At 43.2% G+C, this 20,513-nt stretch overlaps 1 protein-coding gene across 1 annotated transcript; it reads left to right on the top strand.

Annotated features, from left to right (window-relative positions):
* Positions 1-4,556: 4,556 nt before the first annotated feature.
* Positions 4,557-5,262, top strand: SPRR4 (small proline rich protein 4). Its single transcript, XM_061413221.1, has one exon. It carries the CDS (start codon positions 4,571-4,573, stop codon positions 4,841-4,843), a length of 273 nt encoding a protein of 90 aa, XP_061269205.1. The 5' UTR covers positions 4,557-4,570; the 3' UTR covers positions 4,844-5,262.
* Positions 5,263-20,513: the final 15,251 nt, after the last annotated feature.

Here is a 20,513-nt window from a genome sequence, read left to right as displayed (position 1 = left end):
GCTCAACATTCTCCATGCCAGGCTTCAACAGTACATGAACTGTGAATTTCCAGATGTAAGGCAGTGGAACCAGAGATCAAATTGCCAACATCTGTTGGATCATCAAAAAAAAGCAAGAGAATTCCAGAAAAACATCTCCTTCTGCTTTATTGATTATGCCAAAGCCTTTGACTGTGTAGGTCACAACTGTGGAAGATTCTTAAAGAGATGGGAATACCAAACCACCTTACCTGCCTCCTGAGAAATCTGTATGCAGGTCAAGAAGCAACAGTCAAAACTGGACATGGAACAACAGACTGGTTCCAAATTGGGAAAGGAGTACATGAAGGCTGTATATTGTCACCGTGCTTATTTAACTTATATGTAGAGTACATCATGCAAAATGCCTGGCTGGATGAACCACAGGCGAGAATCAAGATTGCCAGGAGAAATATCAGTAACTTCAGATATGCAGATGACACCACCCTTATGGCAAAAAGTGAAGAGGAACTAAAAAGCCTCTTGACAAAAGATAAAGAGGAGAGTGGAAAAGCTGACTTAAAACTCAACATTCAAAAAATGAAGATCATGGCATCCAGTCCCATCACTTCATGGCAAATAGATGGGGAAACAACGGAAACAGTAAGAGACTTTATTTTCTTGGGCTCCAAAATCACTGCAGATGGTGGCTGCAGCCATGAAATTTAAAAAACACTTGCTCCTTGGATGAAAAGCTATGACGAACCTAGACAGCACATTAAAAAGCAGAGATATTACTTTGCTGACAAAGACCCATCTAGTCAAAGCTATGGTTTTTCCAGTAGTCAGGCATGGATGTAAGAGTTGGACTATGAAGAAAACTGAGCACCAAAGAATTGATGCTTTTGAACTGTGGTGTTGGAGAAGACTCTTGAGAGTCTTGGAAGGCAAGGAAATCAAATCAGTCAATCCTAAAGGAAATCAGTCCTGAGTATTTGTTGGAAGGACTGATGCTGAAGCTGAAATTTCAATACTTTCGCTATGTGATGTGAAGAACTGACTCATTGGAAAAGCCCCTGATGCTGGGAAAGATTGAAAGGCCAGAGAGAAGGGGACAACAGAGTTTGAGATGGTTGGATGGCATCATTGATTGATGGAGATGAATTTGAGCAAGCTCTGGGAATTGGTGTGGACAAGGAAATTTGGCGTGTTGCAGTCCATAGGGTTGCAAGGAGTCAGACCCTACTGAGTGACTGAAGTGAACTGAAGTGAACTCGTAGAGTGGGGGCAGGGAAGAGAGGGGTATAGGTGGAGAAGGTGTTCATCCTGAAGATGGAAGGCAGAACCTGGCATCTGGAACTCAGGGTACTACATTCTTAAAGTTAGGCAAGAGAAGAGGTGGAGAAGGAAACCCTGCTTGCATGGGAAATATGGAAAGGATTACCTATTAAGTGAGGCTGACCCCTCAAAATGACCAATGTTCAGTTTATAGATGACAGGAAGCTCAGAAAAATTATTAGTCATGGCCTCCACCCAATGACAGTCACTTGCCTATGGCAGGGACACCAGCCTCTGTGATGGAGTGGAGTTGAGCCTTGGGCCAGGGCCTCCGCCCAGCTCCATGCCTATTAGCTTTTCTTGTTGAGCAAGTCAGTGAACTTCCTTGGATCTACATTTTCAAACTATAAAATCAGATTTGCACAACTGGCAGAATTGCCACGATGCTTAAATAGGGCAAGAGGTACGCTTTGTTCTAATACTGACAGAAATTACTTCATCAATGGCCTCTAGTCAGCAGGATCCTGAGGTTTGGGGCAGTGGTCTAAAACCGGACCCACCCCCTCCTAGGAAGGTTTTCCTATCCCAGGAGGCCAAGTAGGGGGGTGGGGGTGGGGACCAGGACACCTTTCTCCCATCTGAATTAGTTTTTGAGCAAAGTTGCCAGATTTAGCAAATAAAAATACAGTCTTCCCCATTACATTTAAATTTCAGATAGACAACAAATTCTGTAGTATGTTTCCTGCAATATTTGGGGCACATCAATATTGAAAAATTCTGCTTATCTGAAATTCAAATGTAGCTAATGGCCCTATATTTTATCTGGAAACTCTACCCAGAAGCCAATTTTTTTCCCCACTCTTTCACCACCTCTAATACCCAAAGCAGCCTGACTCCTGGTGGGTAGGTGGAGGACAGCAGCACCTGCTCTACATGTGATCAAAAGGAAGCCTCAGAGAATACCATGTAAGCAGGCCCTTCTGGATTGGGCAAACCTTAAGCACCATGTCAGGCGTCCCTTTATAATGCTTAAGGGTCTGGATTCTCTGAATCCACTAGAGCGGAGTTCAAATTCAATCTCTGTACTTTACTTCCTATGTGATCTTTGCCAGCCTTGCTTTTCTCACATGCAAAATAGCAACAATGGCATCATCTTACAGGGATTATAAAGGGATTATAAAGGTAAAATAAAACAATGGGCATGAAGGGTGATCTCAGGGCTGGGCACCAGTCAATGCTCAAAAAATGGCAGCAATAGCAGAAAAGGTTACGCTCCTTTTTTGAGGGGCTGTATCTCATGGCATGAAGAACTTCCCCCACCAGGAATCAAACCCATCCCCCTCACAGTGGAAACCCGGAGTCCTAACCACTGGACTGCCAGGAAAGCCCTACGTTCCTATTTTTGTTGGAAGTGCCCCCAGCCCATATTCCTTCCCTCTTTGCCGCTTCCTTCTTTCCTGTTTCTCATAACTCTCAGTCTACACGCAGAGCTTCACATAAGACCTATTTTTCAAAGACTTTGAGTCCTTGAGTTTGAGTAGACACCTTAGTGGATGAAGTCAGCTCAGGTAGCCAGGAAACAGAATGCTGGAGTATCTAGTGGGTGGTTTTCATTAAAACAGGCCTGTAAAGCAAGTCTCTGGAGGAAGTGCAGGTGGGAGAAGTGGGTTAGGAATCCTTTGGAAGATGGTAATGAAGGCCACACCAGGTGCCTGGGGCAGGCTGGGGGCCTTTAAAGGTTCCCAGGAGTAGCTGATGTGAACCTGTGCTCAGCCGAATCTCCTAGGGTCTGGCTCGTGCCTCTGGTAAGTAGTGAGGGATTTGTCCTCCTGCGATCTGCTGGGCCCTTTTCTACTCCTTGAACTGTCTTAAGCCGCTAGGCCAAGCTCCTCTCCTATTCTTGGGTAACCAGAGAAGTAACATAAGCCTTGTGACAATTAAGAAAATGTCACACTAATTATTACTTAAGAAATTCAATCTCCCACACCAATGCTAGGTCCAAATAATTTCCTAGTTCTCAGTTTGATTCCCTAGTAAGAGGAATTTTGTCATTGAGGGGAGATATTCAGAGCTACAGCATTTTGTGGCCTCCTCCAAAGCTTTCTCCTGCCTTTTCAGTCCTACCAGCAAGCTCTCTCAAACCTTCCTTTTAGGTTTATAGAAGCTGGTCTATTAAATATTGTATTTTATACTCTGTAGCCACCACGCCTCTCTATCATGATTGCCATCTGGAAACTATACTTCTTATATATAGTCATGAGCTTAAAAGATGAGGGACATGCCTACCAAGAGAACCAGAGACACGTGTCAGAGTTGGGAAGGCCTCAGAGCCCTTCCAGATCAATAGCCCCCAAACGGAGGCATGGAGGTCCAGAGAAGGCAGATTTCCCAAGGATGAGCCTGGCCAGCGAGTGGCAAGGTTGGATCTGGAACTTCCGCCTGTGCCTTCTTGACCATTGCTCTTTCCTCTGGACCAGGGTGCGTGCATTCTTGCATGCTAAGTCGCTTTAGTCATGTCTGACTCTTTGCAACCCTATGGACTGCCAGGCTCTTCTGTCCATGGGATTCTCCAGGCAAGAATACTGGAGTGGGCTACCATGCCCTCCTCCAGGGGATCTTCCCAACCCAGGGATTGTACCCGTGTCTCTTATGTCTCCTGCATTGGCAGGCAGGTTTTTTGGACCAGGGTGTCTCTTGGTAAAATATCCTCCTAAAGGCCCTTACCTCCAGCGATCTATTTGACCTTCAATTCCCCAGTTCTCCGTGGAGGGCCAGAACCACTATCCCCCAACTGCATTAAATGACTTGTGTTTACATACCATGGTAAATTAGGCGTAGAGCCAGGATTAGAACTGAGCTCCCACAACAGGTGTACTCCAGCCCCATCACTCACACACCACGACATTCTGTCTTCCCTCTAAGACAGGATCTGCTCCTGATCTTTTCCTCATGCCTTTCCACCTTCACCCACACCCATCACCACTTCTGAAAGTAGACGGTTGGCATTGCCAACCCATCGGCCAAGATCTCATGCCTTGATCTAGTGAAATATCTGGACCATCTTTTCATCCTCAGCTCAACACCCTGTCTTATTTCCTGTTAAGACTAAGAAATACACCATATATTCAATTGGGTCAGGCATCCATGGGAAGACGGAGGGCAATTAGAAATCAGAGTATCAGAGACAAAGGAGAAAGAAAGAGAGCGATTGCAATGAGTGTGTGTGAATCAACTCACTAGTCAACTTGAAGCTATTAATTACTTATCCTTTGCTAGAGGAGAAAACACTCTTTAGAAGTCAGAGGGAGAAGAGATGGAGGGAGCTGCTCTCATAATGTCCCCATCTGGGTTTCTTCCAGGCTCACCTGTTCCTGCAGCCATGTCTTCCCAGCAGCAGCAGCAGCAGCAGTGCCTGCCCCAGCAGATCCAACAGCAGCAGGTGAAGCAGCCCTGTCAGCCGCCCCCTGTCAAATGTCAAGAGACGTGTGCACCTAAAACCAAGGATCCATGTGCTCCGCAGGCCAAGAAGCAATGTCCACCCAAGGGCACAGCCATCCCAGCCCAGCAGAAGTGTCCCTCAACCCAGCAAGCCCCCAAGAGTAAATAGAAGTAAGGATGGACTGAGATATGCCTGCCTGCCATCCTGGCTACCAGATGCAGACTTCTCTTCCTCCTGTTTCTCCTCTGATCCTCAGCTCCAGGATTTGCCCTCCTCTCCCACATCCTCCTGCTCAGGGTCCAAGGAAGCATTGTCCGGATTTCTTCCCACAGAACCCCTTGTCTCACACATCCCCTTGCTCCCAGTATTCTTCTATTCCCCACTCTGATTCTCTCCTAGATGAACATGAGTGAGTTCCCAGCCTCTCCAGCTTCCATTTTGGCCACAGCTATGGCCCCATCCATGTTCTAAAGCAAGAAATATATCTGGCCTCATGGGGACACCAGAGGCTGATGCATAGCTTCTGTCTCATTCCCTTTCCCCATTCCCCATCCCTGAGCTTCCCTCCTATTTCTTCCTCTAATAAATCTGCGCTTCATATCATTGCCTGTGTCCTGGCCCCAGTCTGTGATGTGGAGGCAATATTGGGGGAAGTGAGTATGTGAATACACAGGTTCTTATCAATACATCCTTAGGGGACATGGGCATAGCGGCTCTCTAGTAACTAATGATGAGGGATGTCAGATGCTGACACATCTCTGGTAAAGGACGGGGAGAGAAATTCCAGGACTGGTTGACAGGAGTCTGAGAAACTCTTGCAAGCCAATTGACTCTAAGAATGGACAGAGTGGAAAAGTCTGGAAATCCCCAGCCTACAAGATGAATGTTTTTTGCCTATTGGAAGTTATTCTGAAAAAGCAGAAAGAACACACATAAATGACACGAGCATTACCAGCCACTTCTATGAACATGTGTGAATGAATTTTTCATGTATTTATTTACTGTCCATCATTTATACATTAACCCACACTCATTCATTTACTTGCTTATTTACTCACCCACTGAATATCTAGCAGATTCTAGTGTGAAAATATTTTCCTCTCTGCCATGCTGCTTTTCCAGAGCTCTCCTGAGAGTCTATCCTGAGTTTCAGTCTATTTTTTCATGTAGGGAAAAGCTGTCCCAGGGATAGCCAAGTACAGAGTCCGTGCAGTTTTACAATTGATTTTTGTCAGTTAGTCCAATTTTATGCAGCTGTGAAAGAAGTCTTGATTTTACAGCTGAATTCCTAACTCTGGCAAGTCCTTTCACTCAGATTTTTGGGTTCCAGAGATGACAGACTTCCTTAGACTTCCATTAAGAGGAGTGACTGAAACAATGAGTTCTGCTGTAGCCTGAATCCCCAGTCATTAACTCAGTAAGAGGGAGAGACATCCATGCCTTGGACACCAGTGGCCAAGGACGAAGTCTTAGCCCTCTGTGAATATGAAGGACCCATCTCCTCCATAAGGAAACAAGTTTTTAATTTAATGCCACCAAGCAGAGATTCACAAAGTAACAATGTCTTAAATATGAAAATCTCATTCATATACGTGGTGGAAGAAAGGTAATTTGTTCATTCCCGGCTTCCCTTCACACCAGTTCAGTTCAGTCACTCAGTCATGTCTGACTCTTTGCAACCCCATGGACTGTAGCATACCAGGCTTCACTGTCCTTCACCAACTCCCAGAGCTTGCTCAAACCCATGTCCATCTATCAGTGATGCCATCCAACCCTCTCAACCTCTGTCATCCCTTCTCCTTCTACCTTTAATCTTTCCCAGCATCAGGGTCTTTTCCAATGAGTCAGTTCTTCACATCAGGTGGCCAAATGATTGGAGCTTCAACTTCAGCCTCAGTCCTTGCAATGAATATTCAGGACTGATATCCTTTAGGATTGACTGGTTTGATCTCCTTGCTGTCCAAGGGATTCTCAAGAGTCTTCTCCAACACCACAGTTCAAAAGCATCAATTCTTTGATACTCAGCTTTCTTTATCATCCAACTCTCACATCCATGCATAACTACTGGAAAAACCATAGATTTGACTAGATGGGCCTTTGTCAGCAAAGTAACATCTCTGCTTTTTAATATACTGTCTAGGTTGGTCATAGCTTTTCTTCCAAGGAGCACGTGTCTGTTAATTTCGTAGCTGAAGTCACCATCTGCAGTGATTTTGGAGCCCAAGAAAATAAAATCTCTCACTGTTTCTGTTGTTTCCCCACCTATTTGCCATGAAGTGATGGGACCAGATGCCATGATCTTCTTTTTTGAATGTTGAGTTTTAAGCCAGCTTTTCCACTCTCTTCTTTCACTTTCATCAAGAGGCTCTTCAGTTTCTTTTTGCTTTCTGCCATAAGGGTTGTGTGTATCTGAGGTTATTGATATTTCTCCCAGCAATCTTGATTCCAGCTTGTGCTTCATCCAGCCCAGCATTTCACTTGATGTACTCTGCACAGAAGTTAAATAATCAGGGTGACAATATACAGCCTTGATGTACTCCTTTCCCATTTTGAACCAGTCCATTGTTCCATGTCCATTTCTAACTGTTGGTCCTTGACTGGCACACAGATTTTTCAGGAAGGCAGGTAAGGTGGTCTGGTATTCCCATCTCTTGAGGAGTTTTCCATAGTTTGTTGTGATCCGCAGCCAAAGACTTTAACGTAGTCAATGCAGCAGAAGTAGATGTTTTTCTGAAATTCTCTTGCTTTTTCTATGATCCCCTTCACATAAAGTAACATAACATCAGAACACAAAGGGACATTATGCATCATTTGGCTCAATACCAGGGACCAAAGAGAAAATGTAAAAGCTCTCCCATAATTCCTATATACTCTGAAATATAAAAATTACTGGACTACTCCAAAACCCCCCTACAAGACTCAGAATATACCACAATGCTGCAGCATGAGGTAATTACTTTTTCCCAAATGCATCATTCAGCTACGATGCCTCTGTTTTTTGGTTTACACTACTCCTTCTGCCTAGAGTACCAGTTCTTCACTTTGCCCTGTAGGAGATCCTTTGGTCTTACAGGTCTGGTTCAGATTTTTCCATGGAACCTCACTCAACATCTAGAAAGAACTGAAACCTCCCACAAGCTCTTATGACACTTAGATTTCTACTATTAAGTAATATAATTATTATAATTATTTTATGAATCATGCATATAATTGTTTTTTGCATTGTAGTTCACTTCTACATGTTTCTTTCCCCTATCATATTATGAAATCTTCAAGTCTAGGATCTTACTATTCTTAATATTTCCCAATTACACAATGACTGGCTTTTCCAAATAAAGCTAGAACTTCTGATTCTGAGTGAAATGGGGTTGCTTGTGGCCCACCAGCAGTCTAATATAAGCTAAAAGAAATTTATAAATATCTGAAGTTGGCTGGGGTCCCAAAAACTCCAGAGAGAAGAGAACTTAAGAGGTGAGCTGTACTTTATAACCCTGTATCATTTGTGAATTCTGGGCATGAGTAGAAGAATGTAAACCTGGCCTTTCTACTATGGAAGACTCGCGGGGAGACAGAGAAACCAAAAGAGGCGGTAGATACTTTGAGAGGCTTCAAGCTTCAATTTTCCATATTGTGAAAATTTAGTGAATTGGGGAATGTACAGGTCAAGATACTAAAAACCTCAGCAGAAAGTTTCTGAAAAGAAGAGTAGAGTTTTCAGTAGTTTTATAAGACAGTGATTGGGGTGTGCGAACTGCCAAGGAGAAGGGTTTTGGGGAATACACCAGATTGGAAGTTTAAAACTGTAAGGCCAGGGCAAACCAATCTGTTGTGATAGAAAATAGAATAGTGGTCATCCTTGGAGAGACTACTGCCTGGAGGGGACATAGTGGAGCTTTCCTGGCTTCCAGAAGTGTTCTCCCTCCTGTGGGTGATGGTTATGTGGGTGCATACGCAAAACTCATTGAGCTATACTGAAAATCTGTGCACTTTTCATTTTGTTAGTTTTTAACTTCAATGAAAATAGAGACAAATATCTCATAATATATGTGTGTGTATCAAATCATATTATATATCTTAAACTTATACAATATTATATATCATTTGTATCTCAATAAAGCTGGGGAGTAGCAAAGAAACAAAAGGCATCAATTGCCTTAAATAAATTTAAAATAAATAATAATTTATATAATAAATAATTCATTGAAAGATATATTAGACCTCTATACTAAAAACATAAAACATTATTGAAACAAAAGAACTAAAAAATGAAGATACATGCCATGTCATGTGCTGGAAGACTCTATTACCGCCTAACAGATTCATACAAACAATCATCTGACTCATTACCAAAAAGTAGATAGCATTACAAAAATTAGAAGAGTATTTTTTAATAAATGGTGATGTGTTAAATGGATATTCATATGTCCATAACATTCAGATACTAACATTAACCCCCACCTTACACATTTACAAAAGTAATCCTTGATAAACTGTAGATCTGAATTTGAAAATTAAAAATATATGATTTTGGAAGAAAACATATAAGAGCTTGGTGTAAGCAAAAATTTACTAAACAGCACAAAAGTGTCATCCTTTAAAAACTTAATTTGCTTACATTAAAATTAAGAACTTCAGTTCACCAAAATACACACAAAGACACAGATTTGGAAAATTGTATACACACATGTATATACACACATATGTATATTCATGTATATGCATGCATATGTGTATGGGTGTTTGTATGCAATATAGATATAAATATAATTATGTTCACTTATATAAATATAAGATATAAAATAAACATTGTATTCAGAATACATAAAGGACTCCTAGATCAATAAAAACTACTATTTTTTTAGGTAGCCTACTAAAAAAATGGGCAAAGATTTGAACAGGTCATGAAAGAGAATGAGCAATAACTGTATAAAAAGATGCTGAACACTATCCCTGATATCTTCAGGGATATGCAAATTATAATGAAAGCATGGTACCACTACACAATCCAACATATTAGCTAAAACTAAAAACCCAGACAATACTAGGTTCTCATAAGAAATGGATAAATCGGAACTCCCATACACTGTTGATGGGAGCCTACACGGGACAGCCACTTTGAAAAACTATTGCACAGTACTTGCTAACATTGAGCATACACATCTCATCCCAGCAAGTCCATTCTTTAGGGTATACACAACAGAAATGTGTACACATGACACTAAAGCACATGTATGAAGATGCTCATAGCAGCAGAATTTGTAATAAGTCCAAGCCAAAAATATTCTAAACACCCATTTAATCATACAATGAGATGCTACAAAACAATGACATTGGACACATTATCCTACATAGCGTGGGCAAATCTCATAAACACAGTCTTGAGGGAAAGAATGCAGACATTAAAAGCACATAGTGAATGATTCTATTTACAGAGTCAGAATGACAAGAAGGTGAGAGGAAGGCTGGAAGGCTGTAGTAGGGGAAACTGGTCAAATTCTATGTCTTTATCCGGGTCCTAGATAAACAGATGCAGCCACTTTGTGAAATTTCACTGAACTGCATGCAGTTTCCCGTATGGGTCGTCCCTCGTGGCTCTGTGGTAAAGAATCTGCCTGCAATGCAGGAGATGCAGGTTTGATCCCTGGGTCAGGAAGATCTCCTGGAAGAGGAAATGGGAACCCACTCCAGTACTCTTGCCTGGAGAATCCCATGGACAAAGGAGGCTGGCAGGCTACAGTCCATGGAGTCACAAATTGTTGGACACGACTGAAGTGACAGCACACACACAGTTTCCAATATAATATCCTGCTTCCAATTTTTTAAAGGTTATTTTTCCAACCTTAATTTACTTGAAAAATGATGCTTTTTTCCCCCAATGTTCCTTGTGTGTACTTCACTAATTTCCTCTCCCATCATGTCTTCAAACCCCATTCAAAATAAATCAATAAGATTAAAACAATATTTCTGTTCTTCTGCAGAAAGGAAAGTGTTCTTAGAACTCTAAATACTACAGAAATGGAGGGAAGGCTCATTGTCATTTTCTCTTGCTATCCCTCTTCCTTGACTTGCCAGGAAAATTCTCTCTACCCCAGAGCAAAACAATGCCCTATCTGATCCACTTGCCCAACTGGGTGAACACAAACCTGGTCGGTTCCTATTCTCTGCCACTGCCTCTTCTGGCCAAGAGCCCCTTAGAGGCCAAGTGCCCAGGCGTGGGTGTCTGCCCTGGAGATGTTCTGACAGTTCCTTTGGAGAAAGGGGCATGGGTTCTATAGTCAGACTGAACAGTATTGAATCTCAGGATCTCTTGTTTCCTAGCTGTCCACCTGCATCCAGTCACTTAGATCCTGAGACTTAGTTTTCTCATATGTGAAAAATTGTAATGGTTTAATAACACTTATTTGCAGAATTTTTGTGGTGATAATATCTATAAATTGACTGGATATTGTATATGCTCAATAAATCGTTGGTCTTACAACCACCTTTTACAACTGGGGAAGGTAGCTCCGAAACATTAGCATAAGGATACCCCTCTACCTAGAGAGCGGCCATATGGAAGTCTCTTTTCTGGCTCAGGAATCTACGCTATTGTAAATTGTCTCTTTCCCAGCATGGAGAGCACTCGGGTCCAGGAAAGAAGGGACAGGCGTCCTCGTTCTAGCTCTGCTACTAAATAGACCTATGATTTTCAGTAAGTCCCTTAACCTGGGTCCTGTGTCCATAAAATGAGAAGTTTGGATTGGATGTTTTTTTTCTGCCCAACAGTTAGGTGGATCCATGCATTGAGGTAGGGCTTCCTCAATGGCTCAGCAAGTAAAGAATCTGCCTGCAACGCAGGAGACACAGGAGATGTGAGTTCAATCCCTGAGTCAGGAAGAGCCCCTGGAGAAGGAAATGGCGTATTCTTGCCTGCAAAACCCCATGGACAATTGGAGTGAGGGGCGCTTTGTACTTTTGTAAGTGCTATTCCTTACCCCACCCTCCCTATTCCCATAAGAGTGCATCTGCTGATCTAATATGTAAAGTCCACATGTTCTGGGCATGGGCAAAGCCCAAAAAATGAGAGAATAAAGAAATGAAAGGAGGTCAGGGGGCTTCCCTGGCAGTCCAGTGGTTAGGACTTCACCTTCCAATGCAGGGGGTGCAGGTTCAAACCCTGGTCAGGAAACTAAGATCCCACATGTCTCATGGCAAAAAAAAAAAAAAAAAAAAACCCAAAACATAAAACAGAAGCAATATTGTAACAAATTCAATAAAGACTTTAAAAAAAAAGAAAGAATGTCAGATTTATGAACAATTTCAGATGAAAGTAAACCAGAAAATATTTTTTAAAAGCTACAATTGTGCATTTTAGGTTTTGAAAAATAAAGATTTATTTTGAATTGACAGAGGAAGGAGGGAGGTGGAAAGCTATAATTTTCAGTACTTTGGGACTCCAGAGTTCATAATTTGGCCCTGCCAGAAGCTTCCTGGGGGTGGGAGGCATAGACCTCTAATCCACTGAAGGGAATAAGAATATGTCACCCCAGATATGCCTCTTTGACATAAAAAATTATTTCAAGCTGAAGGCAATTAAGAAACAGCAAACACAGAAAAATCCACCCCCTGCCCCTCCCCTTTTGGCCTAAACACAGAATATAAATTCTAGTACTGGAGATAGAATCTCATCAGACCAGAGATGGCAGGAGAGGAATCTGCAAACCAATCTTCCTCCTTTAGTTCTCACCTATTTATTTATCTTCCCACAGTCTGCTGCCCTTGGAAGCCTAAAATTGCTTTCCTTTGTCCTGTCATTTCTCTATAGATGTATTGGTCTTTGTTGAAGATGCTATACAAGCCACAGTCCTAGGCCACAGCTCTGAGTTACTTTTTGTTTTAGAGTGAAGTACACTGCGCACATTAATAAACTGATTTTCTCTTGTTGATCTTTTTTTGTTTGTTTGTTTTTTAAAGGAGTCCTAGGCAAAATCCTAAAATGGGTAGAGGTAAAATCTTGCTTCCCTTACACCACCAAAAATTCTATCATGAGCATGATGGTATACAGGTAGGTGACACAGAACCATCTCTTGGCTCCAGGCCACCGAGTCCAAAACCAGCCCAGGCAAACCAGCTTGAGCCTGTGTTTTGATGATTCCCTGGAGGGAAGGAGGGGGTTCAAGGGTATGTGGAAGTACTTAGCCTTCTTTCAATGGGACTTAATTGCTTTCCAAGGTTCCCAATATCCTTAGGCCAAACACTCACATCCACAGGCATCTAGTTGCATCAACATGAACAAGTGCCCCAGTAAATTAGCACCACCCTGTACCTCCTTCCACCTGAAGGAGTTATGGGACTGGGGATCCTTGTCTGCATTAAAGTCCTAAGAGTTGAGATATTCTGTTGGAGCAATGATTTTCAAACCTGCTTGCCTCTGAGGACTTTTTTTTTTTTTTTAATCAACTGATTAAATAAATCTCAAGTGGAGTCCACAGGGATATTTTTAAAGATACCAGATAATGTCCCTTTCAATCAAGGTAGAAAAACCATTGGGTTTAGAATCTAGTGTTTCCTAACTTATCTGATCACAAAAGCCACCTAATGAGCACTTTAGAAATACAGATCCCCAGGTGTCCTCTTGCTACTCGTATTACATGAAGATGAATAGGTTGTTGCTGTATTTTAACAAGCACCCCAAGTGACTCTTATGCTTAGGTCAGTTAGGGGAACATTCCTCACTGATGGATACTGAGTCCCAGAAGCTCACAGAAGGCTGCCCATTTCTCTGCCAGACTTCATATAGGCTGGGACTCCATGCTTGACATGTGGTTGTCATTCAGCAACTATGTGTTAAATAAGTGGTTGACTACTTCACAAATGAAGAAAATTATGGAATGTTCTGAGTCACTAGAGATGAGTTTCTAACAACAGATTTACTTCAGACTTTCAGAAGAAGAAATGTACTTGATATCTAGAATCTATCTGCTATGCTATGCTCACTACAATAGTCACTTTACATATATAATCTCACTGAACCGTAGCTCTGGAAGCAAATCTTATTGTTCCTAACTTATTGGTAAGATAAGTTGAGATTGATTAAGGTCTCAAAGTCACATCGCTAAATTTGCTTCTTGGCCCTTCCACCTATTTACCATGTAAACTTGGGCAGGGGACATTCTCTGTGCTTCAGCATCAGTAGAATGGCTTTCATGACCTACTCCTAGCGGTGATATTGTAGGGATTAGTGTCAAGTGCCTAGAACAAAGTTTAACACTGTGTAGATGCCATGTCTTCTCCAAGGGATCTTCCCAACTCAGGAATTGAACCCAGAGTCTCATGGGTCTCCTGCATTGGCAAGCAAATTCTTCACCACCGAGCCACCAGGGAGGCCCTAATCAAATAGGAGCTATTATTATTAAGAAACTTTTCCAATCTCTCTCTCTCTCTCTCTCTCTCTCTCACACACACACACACACACACAGCTAGTAAGGAGCAGAGCTAGAACTTGAACACAAGACTTTATGTTTTCAAATCTGTGATCTATATTTTTAAATTTATTGTTGTTTTTAAAAAAAATTTATTTATTTGGTTGTGCCAGGTCTGAGTCGTGGTGCATGAGATCTTTAGTTGCAGCATTGGAATCTAGTTCCCTGACCAGGAATTGAAACTGGGCCTGAGCATTGGGAGAGGAGAGTCTTAGCCACTGGACCACCATGGAAGACCCCTCAAATCTGTGACATCTAGAAGCCATTCTACACTCTGGAGGTGTTTTCTGTAGAGGTGGATCAGTAATGAAGCTGGCACAGCTGAACAAACAAAAGGGAACCAACAACTACAAACAGCAGTCACCCTCCAACAGGGTTTTGGATTCTCTGTCTAAAGATGCTTTTAGTCATGTGGTTATCAGTCTGCCCCTTCAACAGCCCAAGGGGCAATGAGTGATCAGTGGGGGAGCATTTATCTATGATATAAATCTGAACCATTCCTAATTCCATTTCAAAACTCAGTAGCCTCTCTTTCTCTCTGTGTATGTCTTTGATCATCTATATCCTATCCTACTTCTATTTCAAGATAGAGAAACTCTGTCTAGAAAAGACAACAGATAGGCAAGTGCTTGTTCAGCTGTGTGAGAATGTCAGGACCCAACCAGGATTCCCCCTCCTCCCTCCACTCCCTCTTCTTCTCCTTGTCCTATTCCTTGTCCTATCCACCCTCTCCTCCTTCTAAGAGTAGCTCTCCAGCATATAGAATATCCCACAGGTATTGAGAAGCAATATGGCAAAGTTGTTAAGGGACTGTGTCCTGGCACATCCTACTTTTATGATCTCTTGGAAGAGTTCCTTTACATTTTTCTGCCTCCATTTCCTTACCTAGGGAATGTCCACATCATTGCATGATCACCAACTTTAGCCACCCCCTGCACTCCAACTTGAATAAAGTATGGGCTGTGTGGTCATTGCCACTATCCAATAACTTTTATATAATCTGACAAACATGTGCATCTGAAAGTGTCATAGAAAAAATGAGAGGAGATAAAGCAACCATAAAGCCCGAGCATGTGGTCCCACTCTAGAAGGGCACCCTGTCCTTGGGTCCCTTCTCTCTCTTTCACACACACACACACACACACACTGAGAGAAGAAAAGGAAAAACACACAGACAAGAGAAAGAAGATTCATGAGATTTGAAGTGAAAGGAAACAGACAAATTACCAAGAATGACTATGTACAACATTCATTCATCCTAATAGTGTTTGAAGCATCATTTCATTTAATCTTTACAGTAATCTTGTGAAATACAATTAAAGTTCCTATTATAAAAAAATAGGATGTTGAAGTGTAGAAAGGTTCGGTAACTTGCTCAAGGTCATCTGACTAACAAGAGCATAACAACTGGGCCGGACACTAAGCCTTGGCCCTTTCTTTCTTCCTACCTCGAGTAAAAGAAGCCAGATTTAAATTTTTATCCATCCTTTCAGGGGAAAGAAAAGAGGGAGGGTAAAGAACTCTGTTCTTAGGAAGACAGGTTTCTATCTGATTCTTCCACTAAAGAAGCCACGAAGCACTATTCATAATAGCCAAGACATGAAAGCAACCTAGACGTTCATCAACAGAGAAGTGAATAAAGAATATGTGGTATATATAGCTATAGATATAGATATATACAATGTATATAGATAGATATAGGCAATGAAATATCACTCAGTCATAAAAAAGAACAAATGATGCCATTTGCAGCAACATGGATGGACCTAGAGGTTGTCATGAAGGAAGCAAGTAAGAAACAAAAAGACAAATATCATATCATTTATATGAGAAATCTTTTAAAAATGTTACAAATGAACTTATCTATAAAAACACAAACAGAGTCACAGATACAGAAAACAAACTTTTGTTACCAGAGGGGGAAAGGAGATCAGTTCAGTTCAGTTCAGTCGCTCAGTCGTGTCCGACTCTTTGCGACACCATGAATCGCAGCACGCCAGATGGGGAGGGGTAAATTGGGAAACTGAGATCGACATGTACACACTACTGCATATGAAATAGATACCTAATAATGATCTACTGGATAGCACAAAGAGCTCTACTCAGAAGTCAGTAATGATCTACATGGGAAAAGAATCTGGAAAAAAAAAGTGGATACATGTATTACTGATTCACTTTGCCATATACCTGAAACTAACAGTCTTGGCGGGCTGCAGTCCATGGGGTCACAATGAGTGGGACAGAACTGAGTGACTAACACACTGAAACTAGCACACCACTGTAAATCAGCTGTATCCCAATAACGAAAGAAGCTGTGCTGCCTGGACCGCACCCCTTCCATATTCCACCTCTCTCTCTTGCTCCCTGGGGACTGGGCTGGGTAGAAGCTCTCCAGCATTAGGACTTCCATGCTCTCTCCAGCTCAGCATTCATGCCGGCAACCACTGCTTCTCTTGCCTCCTGTGCTGAAGCATCCAGGAGGCTTCTAAACACCTAGGTCTGGTGTTTCCTCTCCTCCTCTTCTTTTATAGATGGGGGCACCATGTGTTATAGACTTTGTTTTCCTTTAAACATCCGAGCCTGAAGTGTACGGTGGGGGTCAACATTCTGGTCTCCTGAGCTCCCCACAGTGCTCAGGGGGAGGTGGCAGTAAAACTCTCACTTGTTTCTAGATGTTACCATATTTTAAATACGGGTTCCTATGCTAAAATGATGGGCTTTCGAATCTGGCACGTCAGTCCCTGTGTGCTCTGGGCCTTGGGGAAGTAAAGGAGGAGGGAGTGTCCTCAGTCAGCAAAGGAAGAGTGTGATCACTGTGTTCACAAGTGTGGGGGTCCCCCTCCTTGCTCTGTGCACGATTGAGGAACTAGCTCCACACTCGGAGGGAGCTAGTAGAGGAAAGATTCCCCAGCTGGCCCAGAGGGGAGCTGGGTTTTGACTAGAGAGGAGCAGCAGCCTCCTGTGAAAGGTCAAGGAGTTGACCCTTGAGAGATGCATTCACCATCAGAAACCACCCAGTTTGCCCTTTCTTTGTGTGGGAAGTGTATGGGGCTAGGTTCACTGGCTAACGCCACCCTGATGGTAAAAAGCAGACCTTCTTTGAAAGGGAGAACTGACTTAATGCCAACCACTAGTGAGCTTCAGACGAACAAATGGGGAAAATGATGTCAGGGGTCAAGGGAAAGTTACAGAGTCGGGATCCAGAGCAGTGTGGGGTGGAGTACAGGAAGCACAAGTCAAGACAGGCAGGAGAACCCAGCCAAGGTGGGGTACTGGGTGACAGGGAAATTCTTTGACATCCAGAGCCAAGACCCAGACGTGGGTTCAGATCCTCCAGAGCCTGAGACAAGCTGGCTGATACCACAGGACAGAGGGCAGGAAGCAGGTTCCTCAGGCCTGAGAATCTTACCAAATGTAGCAACAGATTCTGCCCCAAGCCCCCTATGTCAGGAGTCTGTGAGAAGGAGTTTGGGTAAAGAGAGGGACCTGGCCCAAGCCCAGAGGGGTGTTAAAGTGAGGTGAGAGGCTAGGAGCTCAGCTGTCATCATGGTGCTGGTAGCAGCCCAGAGGGAGATAGATCATTAAACCAGCTGACCATGAACACTGGGTGGAGAAGGCAGCGGAAGCTGCCCGTCCCTAAGCTTTGCTGAACCCTTACTCTCCCTTTCAACTCATTTCAAAAGAAGAGAGACTTCTCAGAAATCGGATTATGCCATTCATTCATTCACCCATTCACTGAGTAAGTCAGTCATTCTATAATTGCCAAGTCACTGAGCAGCTACTACTTACCAGGCACCATGGATGGATGTGGACCAAGCATGATGGGCTCACGGTGGGAGGCCCATCTAGGACTCGGGGTCATAAGAGGTGACCACCTGTGGAGCCAGCATGTGCTCCGTAAACATTTAGGTATGTGTTTGGGGGTAGAGGAAGGAGGAGCTATCTATACAGCTGAGTTTAAGGGTGACTAGGATTCTCCCAAGGCCACACCTAGTAACATCTTGTGTTTTGAGGGCAGCTCTGAAGCAGTGACTTCAGTTTCATGTTGCATACATCAGAGGAAATTTCCAGTGTAAGGACCTTCAGGGAATCCCTGCTCTTATGTCCCCAGAAAGAGAAGCCCATGGTGAGGAGACTCTCCAGGATCCGACCATCATGGAGGGAAGCTATCCCTGGGCAGATGCTCAGAAGTATCTTCTTGCTATCCTCAATGCTATTACTGTTAAGGGCACCTAAGCTCTGTCACTTTGCCCCTGGGACTTCCTCCAACGTGAAAACAACTCTGCTTCAAAACAGACATTTTAGCATTTCAGCCTTTCTCTCCCTCTCTCAGACCCAGTCCACTGAACGATGATAAACTAGATGAGCCCCTTACTTTGCCCTATGCTAACTCATGCCCCTTCTATTTTTAGAAGTGCTGGAAATACCTTCTGTTTATCCCCAGAGCCACTTTAAACATTCAGTAGCTTTTTTCCTACTTAAGAGGATTTATCTTAGCAAATATTAAGGGCTCACCCAAAAGGCAAAGCTCTTCCTGACCTCACACTGCCACTCACATGATGCTTTCCCAGGACTCTGAGTGGGCCCAGCTCCAAGCCAGGAAGGCTGAGTTCCCCCTTTCCACCTTTAGTCATTTTCCTGCCTGAGCTTAATTTGCTCTGTAGGCATTAGGAGCAAGGATGGACTAGTATGAAGATGAACACAGGATTTCTGTGTGGAATTCCTTTTCTCATGGGGTCTCTTGTTTGGTCTTGGGTGAGTTATTTCACGTCCACAGCCTCAAACTGTTATCACTTGAGAAGCATGGATCTAGTGAAGATCTCAGAGTTCCATTAAACTAGTGGCTCTGAACTAGGCTGTGTCCCTCACCCTAGGGAATTCTTACTCTGAGGGGAAGGGGTTTTAATGCTGGGAAAGCTCCTAGAATGAGACATAACAGGTGTATATTAAGAACTTGTTCAACGTTTGTTGAATGAATGAGGATACAGAAATTACTATGGGAACACTGTTGAATTGATGCTTTTGAACTGTGATGTTGGAGAAGACTCTTGAGGGTCCTTTGGATTGCAAAGAGATCCAACCAGTCTATCCGAAAGGAAATCAGTCCTGAATATTCATTGGAAGGACTGATGCTGAAGCTAAAGCCCCAATGCTTTGGCCTCCTGACGCAAAGAGCTGACTCATTAGAAAAGACCTGATGCTGGGAAAGATTGAAGGCAGGAGGAGAAGGGGATGACAAAGGACGTAATGGTTAAATGGCATAAGCAGCTGATTGGACATGAGTTGGAGCAAGCTCCGGGAGATGGTGAAGGATAGGGAAGTCTGGTGTGCTGCAGTCCATGGGGTCGCAAAGAGTCGGATACGGCTGAGAGACTGAACAACAACAACTGTTGTTTTGAGCAGACACATTTTTGATGCACAGAAAGCACCTCCCACCCTCCACTCGCCCAAAGATACAGAGCCAGAGAGGAAGGAAACCATTGCAGCCAGCAAGATTCTCAAGATGCTGGGTCTGGAGTAGGAAGTGGGCAAGAGGTGGGGAAGTGTTCATCCTGGAGGACTCCGTGAATGGGTTGTGGGTAAAGGTGGTTAGAAAAGACTTCCAGGTTTTCAGGTGGGGGTGGTATAGAGTTGTGTTAGGAAAGAGGGCAGGGCCATGTCCTGAAGGCTGGGTGGAGGGAAGAGAAAAGTTCATCCCAGAAAAGGAATTAGCTCTTGAAAATCTCTGAAATAGGAGAGGGGTGAAGGTGTGGTTGGTGAAAGCAAAGCAGGTTTACCCAGATTAGCAACCAGTCAGAGAGGGGTGAGGTTGGTGGTGGTGGTGGGGGTGATAATTAAGTAATTCCAAATGTGTGTAGTTTAATGGAGTTAGGAGAAGGGATGAACATAAGGGTGTAGGACATTTCAGACAAGGACTCTATAACCAGTCAATTCCATGCTCTCTAGCATCTAGCATTATAAGGCAGACAGCGCGTGCCCACTTCAGCTTATCTGATCCCCTTCCTTTCCCACTTGTTCATCTGCTCAAATGTGCTCTATCCCACAGCACATGAGGAACAACCATCCCAAGGAAAAAGGCAGCAGGAAAGTGGCACTACTGCAAAAGGACTCAATCCTTTCTTCAGAATTAGCTCATTAAACGCTCCAGGAAGCCTGTGGGTCACCCCTCCCCCAGATAAGCCCTATTCTGGGTCTGCGGGGGAGGGGCAATTGGAATTAGGCCCAGGTGACATCACTGTCATACAGCCAGTGCCAAAGAATATCAAGTGGGTGGTTTTCATCACAAAAGCTGAGCCAACTGATAATTGAGGGGAATCAGGTGAATCGTGCTTGACAGGTAAGGAAGGAAAACAGAGGGGGCCCCCGATGATTGTATT

Source organism: Bos javanicus, chromosome 3 (assembly GCF_032452875.1).
Source record: "Bos javanicus breed banteng chromosome 3, ARS-OSU_banteng_1.0, whole genome shotgun sequence".
NCBI classification, from domain to species: domain Eukaryota; kingdom Metazoa; phylum Chordata; class Mammalia; order Artiodactyla; family Bovidae; genus Bos; species Bos javanicus.
The sequence above is the reverse complement of the archived record's forward strand: the minus strand, read 5'-3'. Positions and strand labels throughout refer to the sequence as shown.